Source organism: Moschus berezovskii, chromosome 3, assembly GCF_049115385.1.
Source record: "Moschus berezovskii isolate FMDL1 chromosome 3, NW_MosBer_1.0, whole genome shotgun sequence".
Lineage (NCBI taxonomy): Eukaryota > Metazoa > Chordata > Mammalia > Artiodactyla > Moschidae > Moschus > Moschus berezovskii.
In genome coordinates this window covers 50,514,465-50,535,044 of record NC_142462.1, presented here as the reverse complement: position 1 = coordinate 50,535,044, position 20,580 = coordinate 50,514,465, and the positions used below count along the sequence as shown (strand labels likewise).

The 20,580-nt window shown below is 38.3% G+C and overlaps 1 protein-coding gene across 1 annotated transcript in view; it reads right to left on the bottom strand.

The window, feature by feature from the left end:
- The window catches only part of MAGI2 (membrane associated guanylate kinase, WW and PDZ domain containing 2), a 1,553,247-nt gene that overhangs the window by 535,532 nt on the left and 997,135 nt on the right, over nucleotides 1-20,580 (bottom strand). Inside the window, exon 5 of the mRNA XM_055420681.2 lies at nucleotides 4,895-5,105. Coding sequence (XP_055276656.1) covers nucleotides 4,895-5,105 — 211 coding nt within the window. The remainder of the gene's footprint in view (nucleotides 1-4,894; nucleotides 5,106-20,580) is intronic.

The following is a 20,580-nucleotide window of genomic DNA, read 5'->3' as shown; positions in this document are numbered from 1 at the left end:
AACAAAAGTCCATCTAGTCAAGGCTATGATTTTTCCAGTAGTCATGTGTGGATGTGAGAGTTGGACTATAAAGAAAGCTGAGTCCGGAAGATTTGATGCTTTTGAACTGTGGTGTTGGAGAAGACTCTTGAGAGTCCCTTAGACTGCAAGGAGATCCAACCAGTCCATCCTAAAGGAAATGAGTCCTGAATATTCATTGGAAGGACTGATGCTGAAGCTGAAACTCAAATACTTTGGCCACCTGATGTGAAGAAATGACTCATTGGAAAAGACCCTAATGCTGGGAAAGATTGAAGGCGGGAGGCGAAGTGGATGACAGGATGAGATGGTTGGATGGCATCACCGACTGGATGGACATGAGTTTGAGTAAGCTCTGGGGGTTGGTGATGGACAGGGAAGCCTGGCTTGCTGCTGTCCATGGGGTTGCAAAAAGTCAGACACGACTGAGGGACTGAATTGAACCGAACTAGGACATAGTGAAAGACAGGGAAGCCTAGCATACTGCAGTCCATGGGATCTGCAGTGACCAAACAACAACTCAGAAATGAATATAGAAATATATTTAAATTTTATACACAGAACCATAGGGTCCTTTCCCTCTGTTTTACTTATTTATGTTTTATTACAATATTTGTTTCATTGGAGAAAAATTTAGTAAAGTGTAATGGCATCACCAACTCAGTGGACATGAGTTATATATAGTGAAGGACAAGGAAGCCTGGTGTGCTGCAGTCCATGGTGTCAGAAAGGAGTGGACACAACTTAGTGGCTGAACAACAAAAGCAATGAATATATGTTAGTCTACCAGGGACTCCCATTACTCTCTGCAGCTCTCACAATATTTTTACCAGAAGTGTTTCCACTGCCGTCAGCTCTCTCTGAAGAGACAAATCTGTCTAATCTGTCTAATTTTCCACCTCTTCTACATTTCCTTCTGTTTTACCTTTCTTTTAAATTATTCTACTTTTCTTTTTCTTTCTTTACTCTGACTTTGCTTCAGAACTGCAAACTTTTACATTACAAACAGTATTTATTTTATAAGTTGCTTGGCCAGAAACTCTGGGACACATCATGGCTTAGTCCCTAAGCAAGTCCTAATGTCCCATCATGGGCCCCCTCTCCTGTTGCTTCTCCTGCCCTACCAGATTGTTTCCACAGGGCTTTTACAGCACTGACTATATCCAGGTAAGGATTCACTGCAGTATCATCAGCAAAGATAATCTGTGGGTTGAAGTGTTGATTTTGTCAAACGTAGTTAGGAAGGAGCATTCCAGAGCATAGAGTGAAAGTGGTCTGGAGGAAGTTACTGAGAAGAAAGTACAGCAGAGCTAAATGTAGGCCACAGAGAAAGGAATGGGCAGCACAGGTTGCAACGGTGTGAAAATGAGGTGCCAGATGAAAAAGACACTGCCTGCCCCTCCCTGCTCTGTGATACCTGAGCTTGTATCACTGAGTCTTATGAGCTCAAAGTAAGGTTTTTGAAAGAAGAAAAGACAGATTTCAACCTGGTCCAGGATGAAGGGTGGGCCAGGGGATACCTCCATTCTGTGAATGACCTATTTAAGCAGGCATCTGCCCCTGGCTCCGATTTTAATCACTTTCCCATCACACTCTCACTTCAGCCTTTACTCCAGGCTTCTTCCCTCTCCTTGACCTCTGGATGAATCTCCCTTAGCATTAACATTCAAGTTGCAAATGAAACTGTCTCCTCTTTTTTGTTTTAATTTTTCAGCTCACCCCATCTCTGCTCCTAATACTATTCATTCATCCTTCCCTGCAGTAATAGGAAGAAAATCAACAAACAAAAGCTTTTGTTTGTTTTTCAAAAGCACTACTGATCAAGCAAAATGAGAATGGAGCCATCATTTCACACGGTTTTCACCAACTAACATCTCTATAGTAGGTTTGGGCATCTTCTCCCTAACAAACAAGGTATCTGGTTTTTGTAATGACAATTCTTATACCTGGAATGTACGATTTACCTGGTACCAACTTTTCAAGTCTACATTATTTTACCTTTCCTAGTGCTTCCTTTTATTACTTAAGTCTACGTTAAGTGTATCTTCACTGAAATTGTATCACACAATTCAGAAATGAGTGGTTGACTAATTATTTTAACTATCCCTCTTATTCTTTCGTCCCCAGTGTGACAATAAATTTAAGAACAGGGACAAACTCTAATGAGTCTTTTGATTCTGATACTGGATGACTGACTAGCATATTAACAGAATCATTTTGGTCCATTCTCCCAAGTCTTGACAGAGCCTCATCATTTACTATAAACCACAAATACAGCTTCTGTCTTATGAAATCTCTTTTCTCCACAATCCCCAAATCTGACACAGTTAAAAGGGGAAAGTTTATAATCACAAAAAAGAGGTTTTTATAGTTGCATTATTGAAAGCACTGTAAGGAAATAGTTCTTTCATCAACTTGCCATACTGTTTTTCTTTTATTATTTCCACATAGTCTTACTCTGCCTATATTATGCAATAAAAATGTGTGGATAGTCAGTCTCCCTGTTCTAAACAACTGTTCCAAACATCAATGTGAGACCTCACATCTAGGTTTATTCTTTGATTTCTGGTCTGCAATGGTGCTATGCTAAGCTTATCAATAACAAAATTATGTTTTTGATATAAATACTGGTTCCAAATAGGAAAAGGAGTACATCAAGGCTGTATATTGTCACCGTGCTTATTTAACTTATATGCAGAGTATATCATGAGGAACGCTGGGCTGGAAGAAGCACAGGCTGGAATCAAGATTGCCGGGAGAAATATCAATAACCTCAGATATGCAGATGACACTACCCTTATGGCAGAAAGTGAAGAGGAACTCAAAAGCCTCTTGATGAAAGTGAAAGAGGAGAGTGAAAAGGTTGGCTTGAAGCTCAACATTCAGAAAACAAAGATCATGGCATCTGGTCCCATCACTTCATGGGAAATAGATGGAAAAACAGTGGAAACAGTGACAGACTTTATTTTTTTGGGCTCCAAAATCATTGCAGATGCTGACTGCAGCCATGAAATTAAAAGACACTTACTCCTTGGAAGGAAAGTTATGACCAACCTTGATAGTATATTAAAAAGCAGAGACATTACTTTGCCAACAAAGGTCCATCTAGTCAAGGCTATGGTTTTTCCCATGGTCATGTATGGATGTGAGAGTTGGACTGTGAAGAAAGCTGATCGCTGAAGAATTGATGCTTTTGAACTGTGGTGCTGGAGAAGACTCTTGAGAGTCCCTTGGACTGCAAGGAGATCCAACCAGTCCATTCTAGAGATCAATCCTGGGTGTTCACTGGAAGGACTGATGCTAAAGCTGAAACTGCAATACTTTGGCCACCTCATGCGACGAGTTGACTCACTGGAAAAGACTCTGATGCTAGGAAAGGTTGGGGGCGGGAGGAGAAGGGGACAACAGAGAATGATGTGGCTGGATGGCATCACTGACTCAATGGACATGAGTTTGAGTTAACTCCGGGAGTTGGTGATGGACAGGGAGGCCTGGTGTGCTGTGATTCATGGGGTCGCGGAGAGTCGGACACAACTGAGCTACTGAACTGAACTGAACTGAACATTCAAACATTTTAAAAATTCTGTATGACTTTCTTTTTTCCAAATAATTGATAAAAGGATGGCTGTGGGTCATTGATTATAGCCATAAGAAATATACAAGAGAGTTTTATTCTATTTTTGTAACTTTTAAGATTTGTCAAAAGGTGAATGGTAGCAATGTGTTTTATGCATTTCTCATCCATGTTGGAGTCAAGCAGAGCACCAAGTAATTACCTGATTATGTATTCCCTTGGCCACATGTTATAAAGTTTTCATGTGAAAATTAAATATTGGCATGTGGTAACATTTCAATTTCACAACTGAGTTCTGCCTATGGAGATCTAAGTCACAAATCACTCCAAGTTTGGAAAGAAAATCTAGTTTTAATGTTTTTCTTGAGTAATCAAGAGTTTACATATTTTTATCTACTATCTGAACTGAAAACTTCAGATTCTGTTAATGTTTCTCTCTGAGTCTTCTACAGCTTTGAGGGAATAAGGGTTGTTGTTCATTTACCATATTTTTAGTTTTTCACCTTTCTAATGGACATTTTGATTATCTCATGCACATCAACAATTTAATATTTAGCCACGATCTTCAACTCAGGTGGTTAAAAAAGTTGTTCTACTCCAAGAAGATAAAGAAAAGGAAAGTTAGACAATGTTGTTAATAAAATATATAAAAACTGAGTTTGGGGAAAAAACGTCCCCAGTGAAAGGAGAGATTAGACTGAGTATGCACCACTAGTTAGTTCAGAATTAGCCATTCATTTTCCTTGGTAAATCATAAAAAGGTAAGCAATAAACAGATGGGATATAATAAAAATAAATATGACAAACTATACCAAACACATGATTTTATTGACAGCTGACCTTAGAGTCAAATGCTTAAAATAGTCTCATTTGGGATTAGCAAGTATTTGGCTCTCAATAGTTGGCATTCGATCAAACCATTGGACATGATGGTGGAGGTTTCCAGCAATTTCATTTAAAAGATGGGGATTATCTCATTTGAGCTACACAGATGTCTTGGAAGGGTAGCGTAAGCATTTCCTCCCTATTTCCAATTCAAAAGTAACATCACATTGATATTTGCCTCCTCAGTCATGATTGCAACAAATTTTACAGTGGCATTGTTTAATTCATTATTTGATTTATAGCTGTAATCTAGAATCTTTAGATGTATCAAGGTGCCATCCCATTATTCTCTCACAAAGAAGGTAATATCACAATCAATAAAATTCAAATTACTCTGACCCACCGCTCCACCTGTTACATCATTTATATACTGCTATGATCTTTGTGAAAATGTTCAGAGAAATGTGTGAGACTCACTCAATGAAGTAGACTTCACCCTTCTCTGTATAAGCCATTTCCCAGTTATCAGGCAATGGGTCTGATTCCTCATTCTCCTCAGGTTTAGTTGGTTTCGCATCATCCATCTGCTCCTTCACCTCCTCGGGCTGACTATACACTGGTGCAGGATAAGGCTGGGAGGGTGTCTCCCCTGAGGCACCTGCGCTCTTGTCTTCAGGTTCACTGGATTCTACAAGAGAACAACGGTACATGGTTAATCACTCCAGCCACTGCAACTTCTGAGTGCGTATGGACTATGCTCAGGAGAAGGTCTCACCTAGAAAATCACATGGACAGAGGAGCCTGGTAGGCTGCAGTCCATGGGGTCGCTACTAGCCGGACACGACTGAGCGACTTCACTTTCACTTTTCACTTTCACACATTGGAGAAGGAAATGGCAACCCACTCCAGTGTTCTTGCCTGGAGAATCCCAGGGATGGGGGAGCCTGGTTGGCTGCCATCTATGGGGTCGCACAGAGTCGGACACGACTGAAACGACTTAGCAGCAGTAGCAGCATGGACTATGCTCACCAGGGAATGAGCTCTCTGAAAGCTAACAGAAAAAGCATAATTGTAACCACCTCTGAAAATTATCAGTAGGCCTATCTGAATTCCTCTTTCACTCATTATTCTAGTCTATTCTTCAACTAATTAAACCTGATGACTAAATTGGAGGACCATATCATTATATAGGTGTGTTAGACAGAGCAATGATTCCCTAAGGATGCCTGTGCCCTATGCCCTGGAACATGTGATTGTTACCTTATGTGGCAAAAGAAGATTCACAGGATCAATTAAATTAAGGGTCTTGAGATTGGGAAATCAACTTCAATTATTCAGGTGGGCTCGCTGTAATGACAAGGGTCTTTACAAGTACAAGAAGAAAGCAGAAGAGGACTGTAAGAGGGAGATATGACTATTGAAGAGAAGCATTGGCCAAAGAAATGCATTGTTAATGATATTGAAGACAGAAGGGGATCCAACACTAGTTAAGAAGTGTGGCTGACCTTTAGAAGCTGGCAAGCAAAATCACGGATTCTCTTCTAGAGTCTCTAGAAAATAACACAGTCTTTTAGAAATCTCGATTTAGCCCAGTGAGACCCATATCAGACTTCTAACCCACAGAGCAGTATGATAAAAAAAATACACACTGCTTTAGGCCACTGCTGTTGTTCAGTCACTAAGTCATGTCGATTCTTTGTGACCCCATGGACTGCCCTCCCTGCCTTCCACCATATCCCAGAGTTTGCTCAAAATCATGTCCATTGAGTTGGTGATGCTATCTAACCATCTCATCCTCTGCTGCTCCCTTCTCCTTTTGCCTTCAATCTTAAGCCACTAGATGTGTGGTAAATTGTTATGGCTGCAATAGAAAACTAATCCAACAGATCAAAAAGTAAAAGAAATGTACACTTTAAGAGAAATGACAAAATGCTTGGAGGACCCAAGGATATCAGATGTTGAGACCCAAGGATATCAACTTGCAAATGAAATGAGATCCAGAATGACAAACAGGAACACATGGAGAAAAAATAAAAATTCAATAAAAATAGACTAAAATTTACCTAAGATGAAGAGACACAGGAGTTTGCCAATTAAAATGGTTCACTGAATCGGGGGCCAAATTAATGAAGCATGCATTTCACCTAAACTCATCTAGGTGAGATTTCCAAACTCCAGTGTTGAAAAACAACTTTACCAGCTTCCATACCGAAGAAACGTACCCCAAAAGAGAGGAACAGAAGATCATCAGACCTTTCACTTGTAATACTAGAAGGTCAAAGATAGTAAGATTACATCTATAGTAACTTGAGGAAAAGAAAAGTATAACAGCCCAAGAACTTCACCGAAATATTTTTCATCTATACAAAAGAAAGTCACTCTTAAACATGCAGAAGTTCTGAATGCATATCACCCATGTATCCAACCCAAGTATTTCTCAGATGCTACCAAAAGACAGCATCTGATATATCATGATGATTAAATCAGAGTATAGATCTCCAAGGAGGGAGAGATAAGGAGAAGATTTTTTTTTTATTTAGAAAAAAAAAATCCTGCATAATATAGTTAAATTAAAATAAGGATGATCATATTTCAGGAAACTTATAGTATTTGTTAAAGACAGATTCTTAAAAAAGAAGAAAATATTATATTGAAAATTCATTACTAGCATGTGTTTTAAATCTTACCTTCGGAAAGCTCAGGTTCAGAGAGATTTCCTACAAGGTAAGAAAGCAGTTGGAAGAGAAGTCCAAAGGGGAAATGTTCAGATTTCAGATATTCCTTGGTTCATTCAGGGATTCAGCACCACTATATTTAGGTTTCAGACTGGGGTGTGGTAGTGTACAAAGAGGGAAACCACAGAAAAGATCAAGGGAGCCAAAAGCAGAGGCGGTCTGTGGAACACTTTAGTTTGGAACTTTGGGAGGAATGTTTCCTGCAGAGTGGCTCCAAATTTCCATCAGGGTGTCAGAAATAAGTGGATGAATACATTTGGCAAGTACTACTCCGAAGATTTCCCTTTGACATGGGCATCACGCAGAAGCCCAAGTATGTTCTGGTGGAGACCTGGAAAGTAGCTGAGAATAGAGAACCAATCCACCTGCAGTGAGGATCATATGACTTCTTCACAGCAGAAGGTGTAGTGGGGATGGCTTAACCCAGAAACTGGAAGGAGACACTACTGACATACAATGTCAATGTGATGATAAGGCAACCCTCTTGGAAACAGGAAATTCCACAACTGTTTGGGAACCTAATTTATAACTATTAACATTAAAAAATATACAAATACATATATGGTCTGCCTCAGTAACCCCAGTTTGAGAAATATCCTCTAGAAATAAAGGTGGTAGTATATAAAGATAGTTAAATAATAATGCTTACTCTACCAGTATATTTGTCTGTAGTAGCAAAGACCTGGAAATGATTTGGATGCCTATCAATGAGAAAATCATTAAATAAATTGTGGCTATCATTACCACAGAAAACTATGTAGTGTAAAGACCTACAACCTGGAAAAGATGCCAATCATTATTGTTTAAAGAATAATCTAAGTTGAAGAATAATGCATGTACACTATTAATTCTATTTTTTAAATAAGCAAACACCAAGTTAGATACAAGTATAATTTTGCTTATAATCATAAGACTATAAAAACAAGATGGAAAGATGTACAATAGATTGTCAACTTTGAGTTACCCAAAACAGTAAAATTGGATGGAAGTGCGAGATGTTTTTTACATACCTCTGCATTAGTTGGTTACTATTTTTATAACTTTAAAATTAATAAAATCAATATAAGATGAATAAACTAAAGTAGAATGTACTTATCATCTTAATCAACAGCTTGGATCAATTTTTTCCCTGTGTGTGTCAATCTCAGAGAGCAATATGAAGTATCTTTAGGAATTAGGAAGGATAAGAACATTTTACAAGTTTTTGTTGTTTCTTCCTTGTAAAAGAGGATTTTATGAAAATTATATATTCCTTAGTTATGTAGTCTTCCTCCTGATTCTCCATACAGACTTGACCTTTGTAAATTGTTCAGGAAAGAAACAGCAAGAGAAGGGACTCTTCTCTTTAGTTTCTTTGTTATACCTTATTACAACATGTAATTATCAATATAAGGAGAATACTGTTCTCAGGTATTTCCAAATGTCATGATGCATTTGAAAAGTGAAAATTCAAGGTCATGATATGAACATATTCATTTATTCAATGTTCACTTAATATTTATTAAACACTCAGTTGGCGTCAGGCACCAAGGACAGAAAAGCAAACAAGAAAGGCATGATCCTGCTCTCATGGAACTTGAAATATGTCAAGATGTGTAGTCTTTAAGCAATTTTAAGTGTGATGAATGTTACCAAAGGGAAAGATGAGATCTCATGTATATGCATTTATCTAACCTTACATAAAGAATGAAGGAAAATTCCTTTTCCAGTGTGCTAACAAATCTGAGACTAGAAAATGGAGTCAAGTGACTTCTTCAGAGGAAGGTAAAGGAGAAAGAAAGAGACAAGCAAAGAATGGATTAAGTCTTAGAAAGCATACTCAGAATTTGGAACTGTACCCGGAGAGTAATGAGAAGGTACTGATGTGTCTTAATCAAGGGGATGACACAAGTAGATTTTCATTCTCCATAAAGATCCTTCTAGTTATTCTGGGGGTTTGAAAGTATTAACAGTAGATATTCACAGACCAGTGGGGAGTTATTTTTTGTGATTGAGACAAGAGATGATGGTGTCAATGGCATGGCTTTTCTATGAACTGAAAAATAAAATTAGAATGTAGATTTGATATGATTAAACAAAGGGACAGATAAGGGCAAATAAGAAGTCATGGTAAACCCAAAAGGGGAAAGCAATTCACTGGGCTAAGCACCACGAGAGGAGCAGCAAAGACTCTGTCAGGAGTGGGGAAAACAGTGGGTATTATTTTAGACACAAGAGATAGAAGTTCATGTCAAACTCACAATGGAGATGTCAAGTCAGAGAGTTCTTAGGGAATCCATCAAATTTAAAAGACAACAGCATACGGCTAGATTGTGGGCCTCTCTTGTGGCTCACCTGGTAAAGAATCTGCCTGAAATGTAGGGGACGTGGGTTCGATCCCTGGGTTGGGAAGATCCCCTGGAAAAGGTAAAGGCTACACACTTCAGTATTCTGGCTTGGAGAATTCCATGAACTGGGACACGACTGAGCGACTTTCATTTTCACTTTCATGACTAAATTGTATTATAATTTAAACTACAGGAGTGAATGAAATCGCTAGAAAGACAGTTCAGCAAGTGGAAACAAGAATACCTCAAATAGCTGGCTGAGGAACTCCAACATTTAACAGTGAGAGAATGATCAGAAGAGAGCAGCCAGGGAAGTAACAGAAAAATCAGTTGATCTTCATGCCACACAAGCCAAGCAAAGGACAGTGAGGAGTAAACACCTATCTGTGGCCAAAACCTCTAAGCAGGCCAACAGAAAGATAAGGATGTAAAATCTAGTGAAATTAATGATATAGAGGTCACTGGTGATATTAGCTACCAGACATGGGAGTAGTTATAGTGGAGTGGTAGGTGGGAAAGCCAAGTTGGAATGGATTAAGTGAACGAATAAAAAGAAAATATAGAATATCCTGACAGATAAAGCCAAAGATTAGCTATGAACAACTATTCTTTTTTTCTCATCTTGATAACTATATTTTCCAGAGAAATGTGAGACATCTCCTGGAAAATGGGACTTCTCTGTAGCTCAAATGGTAAATAATCTGCCTGCAATGCAGGAGACCAGAGTTTGATCCCTGTGTTGGGAAGATCCTCTGAAGAAGGAAATGCCACTCCACTCCACCTTTCTTGCCTGGAGAATTCCATGGACAGAGAAGCCTGATGGGCTATAGTTCGTGGGGTCGCAAAGAGTCAGACATGACTGAGCGACTAACACACACACAGAGGAAAGCACTGATTCTTGGCTCAGGTCACAGCTGCACTTAATCCCAGAAGGTCGTCGGTTCCCAGGAGGCCCCCCTTCTCACTCTGAAAAATGGAGATGTCAGTAATTATATTAATTAATGTACCAGAGATCACTGACCCAAGTTCTCCCAGTTTAACTCATTTATTCATGCATTCCCTTATTCTTATCTAATCAACATTCAGAAAGCAAAGATCATGGCATCTGGTACCATCAACTCATGGGAAATAGCTGGGGAAACAGTGGAAACAGTGTTAGACTTTATTCTTTTGGGCTCCAAAATCACTGCAGATGCTGATTGCAGCCATGAAATTAAAAGATGCTTACTCCTTGGAAGGAAAGTTATGACCAACCTAGATAGCATATTAAAAAGCAGAGACATTACTTTGCCAACAAAGGTCCGTCTAGTCAAGGCTATGGTTTCTCCCGTGGTCATGTATGGATGTGAGAGTTGGACTGTGAAGAAAGCTGATTGCCGAAGAATTGATGCTTTTGAACTGTGGTGTTGGAGAAGACTCTTGAGAGTCCCTTGGACTGCAAGAAAATCCAACCAGTCCATTCTAAAGGAGATAAGTCCTGGGTGTTCATTGGAAGGACTGATGCTAAAACTGAAGCTCCAATACTTTGGGCACCTCATGCGACAAGTTGACTCACTGGAAAAGACTCTGATGCTGGGAGGGATTGGGGGCGGGAGGAGAAGGGGATGACAGAGAATGAGGTAGCTGGATGGCACCACCGACTCGATGGACGTGAGTTTGAATGAACTCCGGGAGTTGGTGATGGACAGGGAGGCCTGGCGTGCTGTGATTCATGGGGTTGCAAAGAGTCGGACACAACTGAGTGACTGAACTGAACTGAACTGAATCAATTAATTGTTATATTAGCAAACACAAATTTAATATCTACAATGTGCAAGATACTAAATAAGAGTTTAATGGGGCAGAGAAAAAAGCTATTTTTATCAGGTTATTAAGAATTGGTTTGAGAGGGAAGTAATAAGCACAACTTGCTTTCTTAATCTGAACAAAATAAGAGAAAAAAATGAATAAAGTAAATGGAGAATCACAACATTTCCCACATTTACTGCTCATAAAGACTAATCTAGGGATGCAGTTTATTGTGAGAGTCAAGGGCTTTTGGTGAAATGTAGAATCAAGCCACTATGCCCAAGACAGTATCAGTACTGAACAAGGACAGGTTTCCCACACAGACATGGAACCTGTTTCTGGAAGAGCCATGCAGAGTATTCAGAGGGAATAAAAGAAAAAAAAAAAAAGCAGGCAAAGCAGGCCCAGAATTATCCTTCAAAGATGTACCACTCAGGGAATTCACTCTACCTCTTTCGGGCAGAATAAGTCAAGGAACTGGTGGAGTGCAAATTAAGTAGCCTCTTTGATACGCAAGACAACATGAGGGGTGGAAAGGACATGTTTCCTCACAATCGATAATGATATAGGTGCCATCACAGTGATTTACTGAGGGATACTCAACAGAGTGCTACTGCAGTGACTTAGTGAGGGATACTCAATGGCACAAAAGAGCTGCACACAGTATTCTAGGGAGGTGATAGGACACATGGAAACAAGAGTACCTGCGGCAGCTGTCGGAGACTCTCCATTATTTAACAGTCAGCAAAGAAAGAAACTGACATCATACTTCCTACCTTGTGTACCAGGAAAACTGCATTAATTCACTAGCTAAGCATTTGTTGAGACTTTGCTAACTGCTAAGAACTAGGCTAGGCAGTGGGCAGTTAAGGAGACTGTGATCCAAATTGTCTGTATTAGTTTGCTAGTCCTGTGATAACAAAATAGAACAAAATTAGATGATATAATACAAATGTAATTTTACAGAAACCCTAGAACAAGTGTTCACGAGCAGGGCTACACTCCCTTTGAAGGTGCTACAGGAGGGTCTGTTCCAGGCCTCTCTGCTGGCTTCTGATTATCTCCTGGTTTATAGCAACATAACTCCAATCTTCATATGGTATGCTCCCTGGATACTGGTCTAATTTCCCTTTTTGAAGGACACTAGTCATCCTCAGGGGCTTCCCTGGTCCTCAGGGGCCCACCCTACTGACCTACCATTTTATTAGTGGAACTAATTACTATACTTCGTTAAGATAGCCTCATCCTATTTCCAAATAGGAAATAAGTTCATTTTCTGAGATTTTGGTGGTTTGGACTTCAACATATGAATGTTGCGGGGGGCGAACACAATTTAATTCATTAAACAGTATATAGGCAGGTTTACCTCACAATCCACTGAACCAATATTTATCATGTCTGGGACTATAAATTATTGTTTCATGCTACATTACAATTGTTTCCCTGCTTAATAAGGAGAGTAGAATTTAACTTCATTATATTTTAGATAATATGTCTTTCTTCTGTATGTGGCTTAATATTTTAAAAAAATCAGATGTGTTGAGTATTATATAAGTAACTGAGAAAGTACCCATTAAAATCAGATGGACTTTTAAAATATAGACTTTATATTTTATATCAATTTTAAGTTCACAGCAAAATTAAGAGGAAGGAACAGAAATTTCCAACATACTCTCTGACCACACAAATGCATTTTCTCCCCCATTACTAATCCTCCACAGCATGGTACACTTTAAAGCTGACGAAACTACAGTGACACATCACTATCACTCAAAGTCCATAGTTTACAATAGGGTTCACTCCTGGTGTTGCATATTTTATGCTGCTGCTGCTAAATTGCTTCAGTCATGTCCGACTCTGCGACCCCATAGATGGCAGCCCACCAGGCTCCCCCATCCCAGGGGTTCTCCAGGCAAGAACACTGGAGTGGGTTGCCATTTCCTTTTCCAATGAATGAAAGTGAAAAGTGAAGGTGAAGTCGCCCAGTCTTGTCTGACTCTTAGCGACCCCATGGACTGCAGCCTACCAGGCTCCTCCGTCCATGGGATTTTCCAGGCAAGAGTACTGGAGTGGGGTGCCATTTCCTTCTCCATGTATATCTTATGGGTCTGAACAAATGTATAATGACACGTAGCCACCACTGAAATATACAGTGTGGTTTGACTCCTCTAAAAATCCTCTGTGCTCTGCTTTCATCCCTCTCGCCCCTCTAACTCTTGGAAACCATTGATGTTTTCACTGTCTCCATAGTTTCAGTTCAGTTCAGTTGCTCAGTCGTGTCCGACTCTTTGCGATCCCATGAATCACAGTATGCCAGGCCTCCCTGTCCATCACCAACTCCCGGAGTTCACTTAAACTCATGTCCATCGAGTTGGTGATGCCATCCATCCATCTCATTCTCTGTCATCCCTGTCTCCTCCCGACCCCAATCCCTCCCAGCATCAGAGTCTTTTCCAGTGAGTCAACTCGTCCCATGAGGTGGCCAAAGCCTTTTCTAGAATGTTGTATATAGGATTTCCCTGGTGGCTCAGGCAGTAAAGCATCTGCTAATGCAGGAGACCCGGGTTTGATCCCTGGGTGGGGAAGATCCTCTGAAGAAGGAAATGGCAACCCACTCCAGTAGTCTTGCCTGGAAAATCCCATGGACAGAGGAGCATGGTAGGCTGCAGTCCATGGGGTCCCGAAGAGTTGGACACGACTGAGCGACTTCACTCACTCACTCATATAGTGTATAGAGTTGTTTCAGGTCGGCTTCTTTCATTTAGTAAAACACATTTAAATCTGCTTGATGTCTTTTAATAGTTTTATATTTCATTATTTTCAGCACTAAATAATATTCCATTGTCTGGATATATCACCGTAATAAACTTTTAGTAATTAGGGATGGGAAAGAACAGATTTTACCAAGGCATATGTGTAGCCATTCTTGCTAATATTCTTCCCTTCTCACGAAGTTTACCTTAAAATTATGAGTGCAAATGTGCCTTAACACAGATCTCATATGTGTCAAATCTATGACTGGAGAAACCTTGGACTATTTAAATTTTGACTAAGGAGAAAGACGCAAATAACCCCATGCATATTTTTCTTTCATAGTGGTTTGAAAGTATTTCTTGATTAGGAGGTGGTCATATAGAACTGCCCTTTTAAACTTCCATGACACTTTTCTTAGCATGGTTTGATTGTTAAATCCATTTTTGGATATGTAAATGAATTTCCCCCAAGACTGTTGATGCTCAAGTGAACAGACTTTATCAAACACTGGCAGTTTTGAGCATTTCGAGTTTCCAGGTCCATTAGCTGCCTTGCAAACCAGAGGAGGGGTTTATTTTTGCCCTGACAATAGAAACAAAAATCATTTCAATAAATAATGAATATCTATTTTTAGAGAATGACAATAATTTTAAAAAATTTCCCTTGTACTAGGACTGTTGTATTTCATAGAAATTCTGTGGAAACTTTGAGATACACATAGGTGTTGATAATATAGTCTTAAAAGCAATGACCTATAAAAAACAAGATTTGAGTATAATTTTATTTCTGTGAAGAATTAAATATAATATCTTTGGACTCAGCAAATAATTTCCTTCTTCCCATACGATATTCAGAAGTGCTCAAAGATCTGTACACAGTATAGGGACTAAAAAGCATTTAATGGGAAGAGAGTTAAATGAATGCATTTTTGCACTCAGTACAGTTCACATAAATTCTGTAGTTCTGGTCCAGTCAAAGGTTTTGATATTACATATGTATAGTAGTCATTCCATTTACTTACATGTTTATTGCTCTAGCAGTATCTAACACATTGCCTTTTGGATGCAAGGCTAACAATAAATCAGAATACCATGGCTTTGAATGTCCCTACTGAGTTTTATTAAAGGATAATCAGAAACCAAGATAAAACATTTCAAGAAGATTGCCTATTTTATACCTTATCCATATTTTCATTTGACATGGTCTGTGCATATAGTTAATGTTCAGCTTTCTGTGATTGCCTTCCTTTGAAATAAGGGACCATAATATTTCAAAGTCAGATAGGAAATTGTTGATTTTATTTCTTTGAATAGTCATAAAATGTGAATTTTCAAAACTTGCTATACCCTGTGAGAGAGCTCTGTGATTTATATTTTTAATGGCTCTGTGACAAATTTTAATAAATCTAATAACTTTTTTCTCCTGTCTTTATGTTATTTTTTTTGGAAATAAGCATGGTTAGAGGACATTTAATGGGAAAAAATGGTTGAGGAACATATTTGTAGCTTATAAAAAGAGAATAGGAATAATTTGAGATTATTTTTTCTTTTTGTTTAACTGTTCTCAGATAGCAATAAACACTCCACAAGGAGCAGTAGAATATAATCGCTAAGGCTGGTGTCTTAGCAATTGGGTTTTGAATCTGTCCTTCAGACTCGGTTTGAATCTGTACTTCTCGGTGTGCTGTGGGGCAAGTTATTTAACCTACTCTGCCTGCCTCAATTTCCTTAAGTGGAGTAACATTACATTACATAAGGATTAGATAACACATGTATATACATTGTGTAGAACAGTAAACTACCAGAACATAGTAGGTGTTCAAGAAATGTTATATATTTTGATATGTGGGTTATATTACACGGAACACTAAATAAACTGTAGAGTTGAATCAGTCAAGCAACTTAAATGGTTCCTCCCCATAGAAACAAGAAGCATGGTCAATTTCATATGATTTTTAAGACAGGTGTTTCAAAAAACAATGCAATTTCTTAACAAAGGAAGATACACATAAAGCTAATGTATCTTCTTTTAAAGATCTGTGCACAAATTGAGCTTTTCTTCCTCAGTCAAAACTTGCTGTGGTGTGAACTCATTTAAAGGAGGGAAAATAATCTTCAGAAATCACACATTTTTTCCAAGTTCTGTATATTTTCCTGCAGAGTTCTACATTTGATTTTGCTGGGTGCTAGGGACTGCTACTGAGCTATGAACTTGGCTTTCGTACCTTTGAAGGTACTGATTAAAATCAGAATCAGAGACACAGATCTTCTATTTTATATTAGTCTTAGGCTTTCGTCTAATATAGACTCAGGGTAAGCTTGGTTTTCAAATCTAATAGACAGCTCCAGACTCTTGTTCACTTTTAGTATGCCCATAGATAGTGGTGAAAGTGGTGGGGCTTGAAGATTTTCCTTACTTTCCTGCAAACTTGGCAGTCTGATCAAAAAGTATGTTTGTTAGGTTGATATAAAGACTTATTGTGTTGTCATCAGGGTAGGATGGAATGGAGGCTGTCATAACATGCTTGCTTTGCTGCTAGAAGCTGAGGTTTTTGGAATTTGAAATATAGGCTTTTGTAAATAAATGAATATTTAAGGGTTGACTCTTGGACAGGAGAAAGACATCATTGTAATTTATTTTTCATATGGCCATCCTAGAGATTATTTTCTATTGTGAAAATGGAGGACATTCTGTCTTTAGAAAGGAAGCTGTCACGCAGTGGCCACCTGCATTCTATGCAGCCAGTTGACTGAAATAAGTCAATGTCCCAGCTCACTGCTCAAACAGCGCTCTTGTCAGTTTTCCTTGCTTTTCCTAACCTTCTCAAATGAGAAGAGGAATTATAATACGGGTGCCAAAATATTTGAACACTGAATGATTAGTGAATATTAACTCATCATTTAGAAAAAAAAAATAATTACTTTTTTGATGTAGTAAAACATGCACGGGGACCAAATCCAAAAGTACAGAGAAGAAAAACAGTGCAAAGCTGTTTCTCTCCTGTTTCTGCTCTCAGTGCTCCAGCAATCCCACAAGCAAAGGTGGTTATATTTTTCGCTCTTTCTGAGGTGTTTCTATGCACACTGATTACTGACTTGTAGTTGGTATTTTTCTGATTCCTTAGTTCTCCTAAAGTGTTTCTAAGTTCTAAAAACAAAGCACTATAATTTCTTTTTATGTATGGTATGAGAATGAGGAAGGGTGGCCCTTAAACACTGTGGCAATTTAAAAAGTGTATTTTTTCCTGATATTTTAACTAATATTTAATTTTAGTATTTGAGAATATGAAAGAAAGACAAGCCTAGAATAAAATAGAATTAGGGAAAGTTAGGGTATGAGTAACTATGCTGCTGATTTTTGAGATGATATATCAACTGAGGGAGCAGGAATGCCCAGTCCTGTAAAGAGATTACTCTGTACCTGTAATATCTGCAACCAAATCGGATTTCATCTACTTAGGAGGCCAGTCAGGGAAATATGAATTAATAAGAAAGCATATTCAATATCTCAAAATTATTTTTCATTTACATATATAATCCAAAATTAGTTACACATTCTTTGGAATACTAAAAGAACAATATGAGGAATTATGAAAATAGAAAAATGCAAGGTGTATGAGTGGAAGATGACAGGAAAAATTTGGGTATATAAAAAGCTAAATTGGGAAGAATTACTAAAAAGATTAGTAGAGGGAATTACTTTCCACCGACAAGGAAGAAGAAGTACTGCCTTAATTAGTATATATTCTTCTTTTTAATTTTTAACATTTTAATAAAAGCAGGCTGGAATAACGGCAATAAAATGAATCTTCACATCTTTGAAACTATATGTGCCGTATGATTTTCATAATGTAATGAATTCTGAAGATATTTATCACATAGAAACAAGCACCCCAAATCTTCAACCAACTTTGGGCTGAGAGAAGTTGACATAAGTATTGAAAATATTCAAAGACCAAAACAAGATATGAACTAGAATATAGGACATGTATGTACAATAATTTTCAGATCTTTCAAAATTCTGACAAAAATCAGCAAATTAGTACTGCATGCAAATTAGTACTGCATCACCTTCTGAAGTTTAAGGAACATCAAAGGGGCTGAAAGAAAAGGCAGAAGACTTTATTCAACCTTGATCTTGATAATTCAGGTGTCATTCTTTGGGGCTAAACTGGAGTCAAGGTATTTTTTTCATGAGAACAAGAAGGCAATTAGAAAATAAAAGATAAAAGTACTATCCCTTTATCCCTGAGTGCTCAGGGAGGCCTTATCCAGAGACCTTCCCTCTTCAAAGTCCAGCCTTCAGTCAGAAATAACTAGAGCAACTTTTGTCTGACAATAAAGTAACTAAGATTTCACACTGAACTGATAAACACATCCATGAGGAGAAATATGAGATAAGAAAATAGACCGCAGGGTGAATATCAAACCTAGAGAGAATGGATGAACATGACTAGAAATAAGCCTAGACTCTAACAATGCTTGGAGAACCTGAAGACACAAATGTTTCAACTCGTCTGCAGGCTTTCTGTGTGTGCTTTACAAACCCCAGTGTGACCATGGTTGTTCCTGCTGTGCCTTCCTCCTTCATGTATCAAATCTCTCATATACATCACATAAACCCTCAGAGAAGCAGAAAAAATCTCTACAAAAGGTTGACTGCAAAGATTCCAAAATTGCTTAATCAGTCTTTGGGCATGAAGAGGTTCAAACAGTACTTCCCTTTCAGTTTAATCACAAAGTGAGTCTGCCTTGATTTAAAGTGACATCCCTGAAATTAATCATGATTTCATGTTTGTTTACAGTGGTATAGTTATAATTACTACTAAAGTTCATAGCTACAGACTCTAAAGAGATTATCTTGTTATTTTATAATCATATGTGGATACTTGGAGCATTTTACAATTAGGGCAGCTTTCACATTCAAATAATCATTTAAGAAAAGATTTATTAATAAATGGAATATCTAATTTTTGAAAATTAACTATTTAAAACAACTCCAGAAATCTGCCCCTCCAGTGGGGAGATAAACCAGTACTGTGTTTGGTAACAAAATAATACAATTAAACCTCTCCTGCAAAAAAAAAAAAAGAAAGATAAAGATCTGAGTGGATGTACACATCACAGTCTCTGTGAACCCACACAAAAATAAGCAGGGGATAGGCGTTGGGGTAGTTTCAGAGTGCACCATTATTCACAGGAAAACAGCGAGATTCACCACGGAGGACATAATTCTTTTGACAGTGACAGGACCTCATTCACAGAACCAGGACTGATGGTGCATGCACAGTCAGCGTGCCAAGCGGCACAGGACCTGGATGCGGGTCCCTAATGGTGAACTGAGATCATTGCTGAGGACACTCAGTGATCACATAAGGGACACTCTGTTTGCTCTCTGGGAGACGCAGTTCATTTGCACTAATTGCAGGCTTGGGGGCCTGGAGAAGGCAGCTCTGTGTACACATACTGTATTCCCTTTGTTGGCGAAGGTAGCTCTCACGGGCCCTGTTCCTCCTAGCATTGTAAATGTGTGTGTATTAACAGAGAGACTTAGCTGCCTTTAAAATATATGTGCATTTCTAATTCTTTGCACTAGGCTTACTAATCAGTGGTAAGGGGAAGCTACAATATAATAGTGAATTACTCTCCGGAAAAGTTGAGCAGATAATTCATGAAATAAAAGAAATCCAGGAAAGCCTAACCCAATTAGGCCTAACCCAAGCCAAGCCCTACTGTTTTCAGGACTTGCTTTTCTTCAGAAAAGTTTCACTGAAAAAAAAAGGTTCTATCTACTGAACTATCCACCTATCTATCTGGGTCATTTTCACAGTTATAGAGATTGACTAATTATCATCTCTAAGAATGCATCTTTTAAAATATACTACTTTCTTTTGTTCAAACAACTTTTGAAGAAATGTAAGATCATGAATTCTCATATCTTTCAAACTTAAATACACTGCATGTTGAAGACACTGAACAGTGGAAAATGAGCATAAAATAAATCTAATCATGTTGATATAGTGAAGCTTTGACATTCTCAACAGGTTTGGTTGACTGGAAAAATAAATATTTACCAAGAATTTGAAATAATTAATGATATATACTAATCACTAACACGGGCAAACAAAAAAGTAGACATAATCCTTGTCCTGGTAACATTTACAATTTATGAGGGAATGACAGACATGCACATTATGAAAAGTTACCTACAAGGATCAGGCTAACCATTATCTCCTAAATGAATGAGAAGTGCAAACTGGACTTCAATAATTCAGAGATGGATAGTCTCAGTCTTTCATTATGAGAGTCAACAAATGATTACCAGAAAATATAAACATTTGATCGAATAGTGAATACAAGAATAGTAGGTTTGAATGTGGGAAAGGCTTGTCAGATAGGGGAAGGTATTTTCTGAGTATGAGATGCAGATGAGAGAAGACAGTGCGGGGAACCAAAGATAACAGGTGTTGCAGTCACGTGTGGGAGGACCTAGGCGGTTGTCCAAAGAGTCTGAAGTACTAGACACAGAAGCTTATCCAAGTTTTGAGAAGGATATGTAA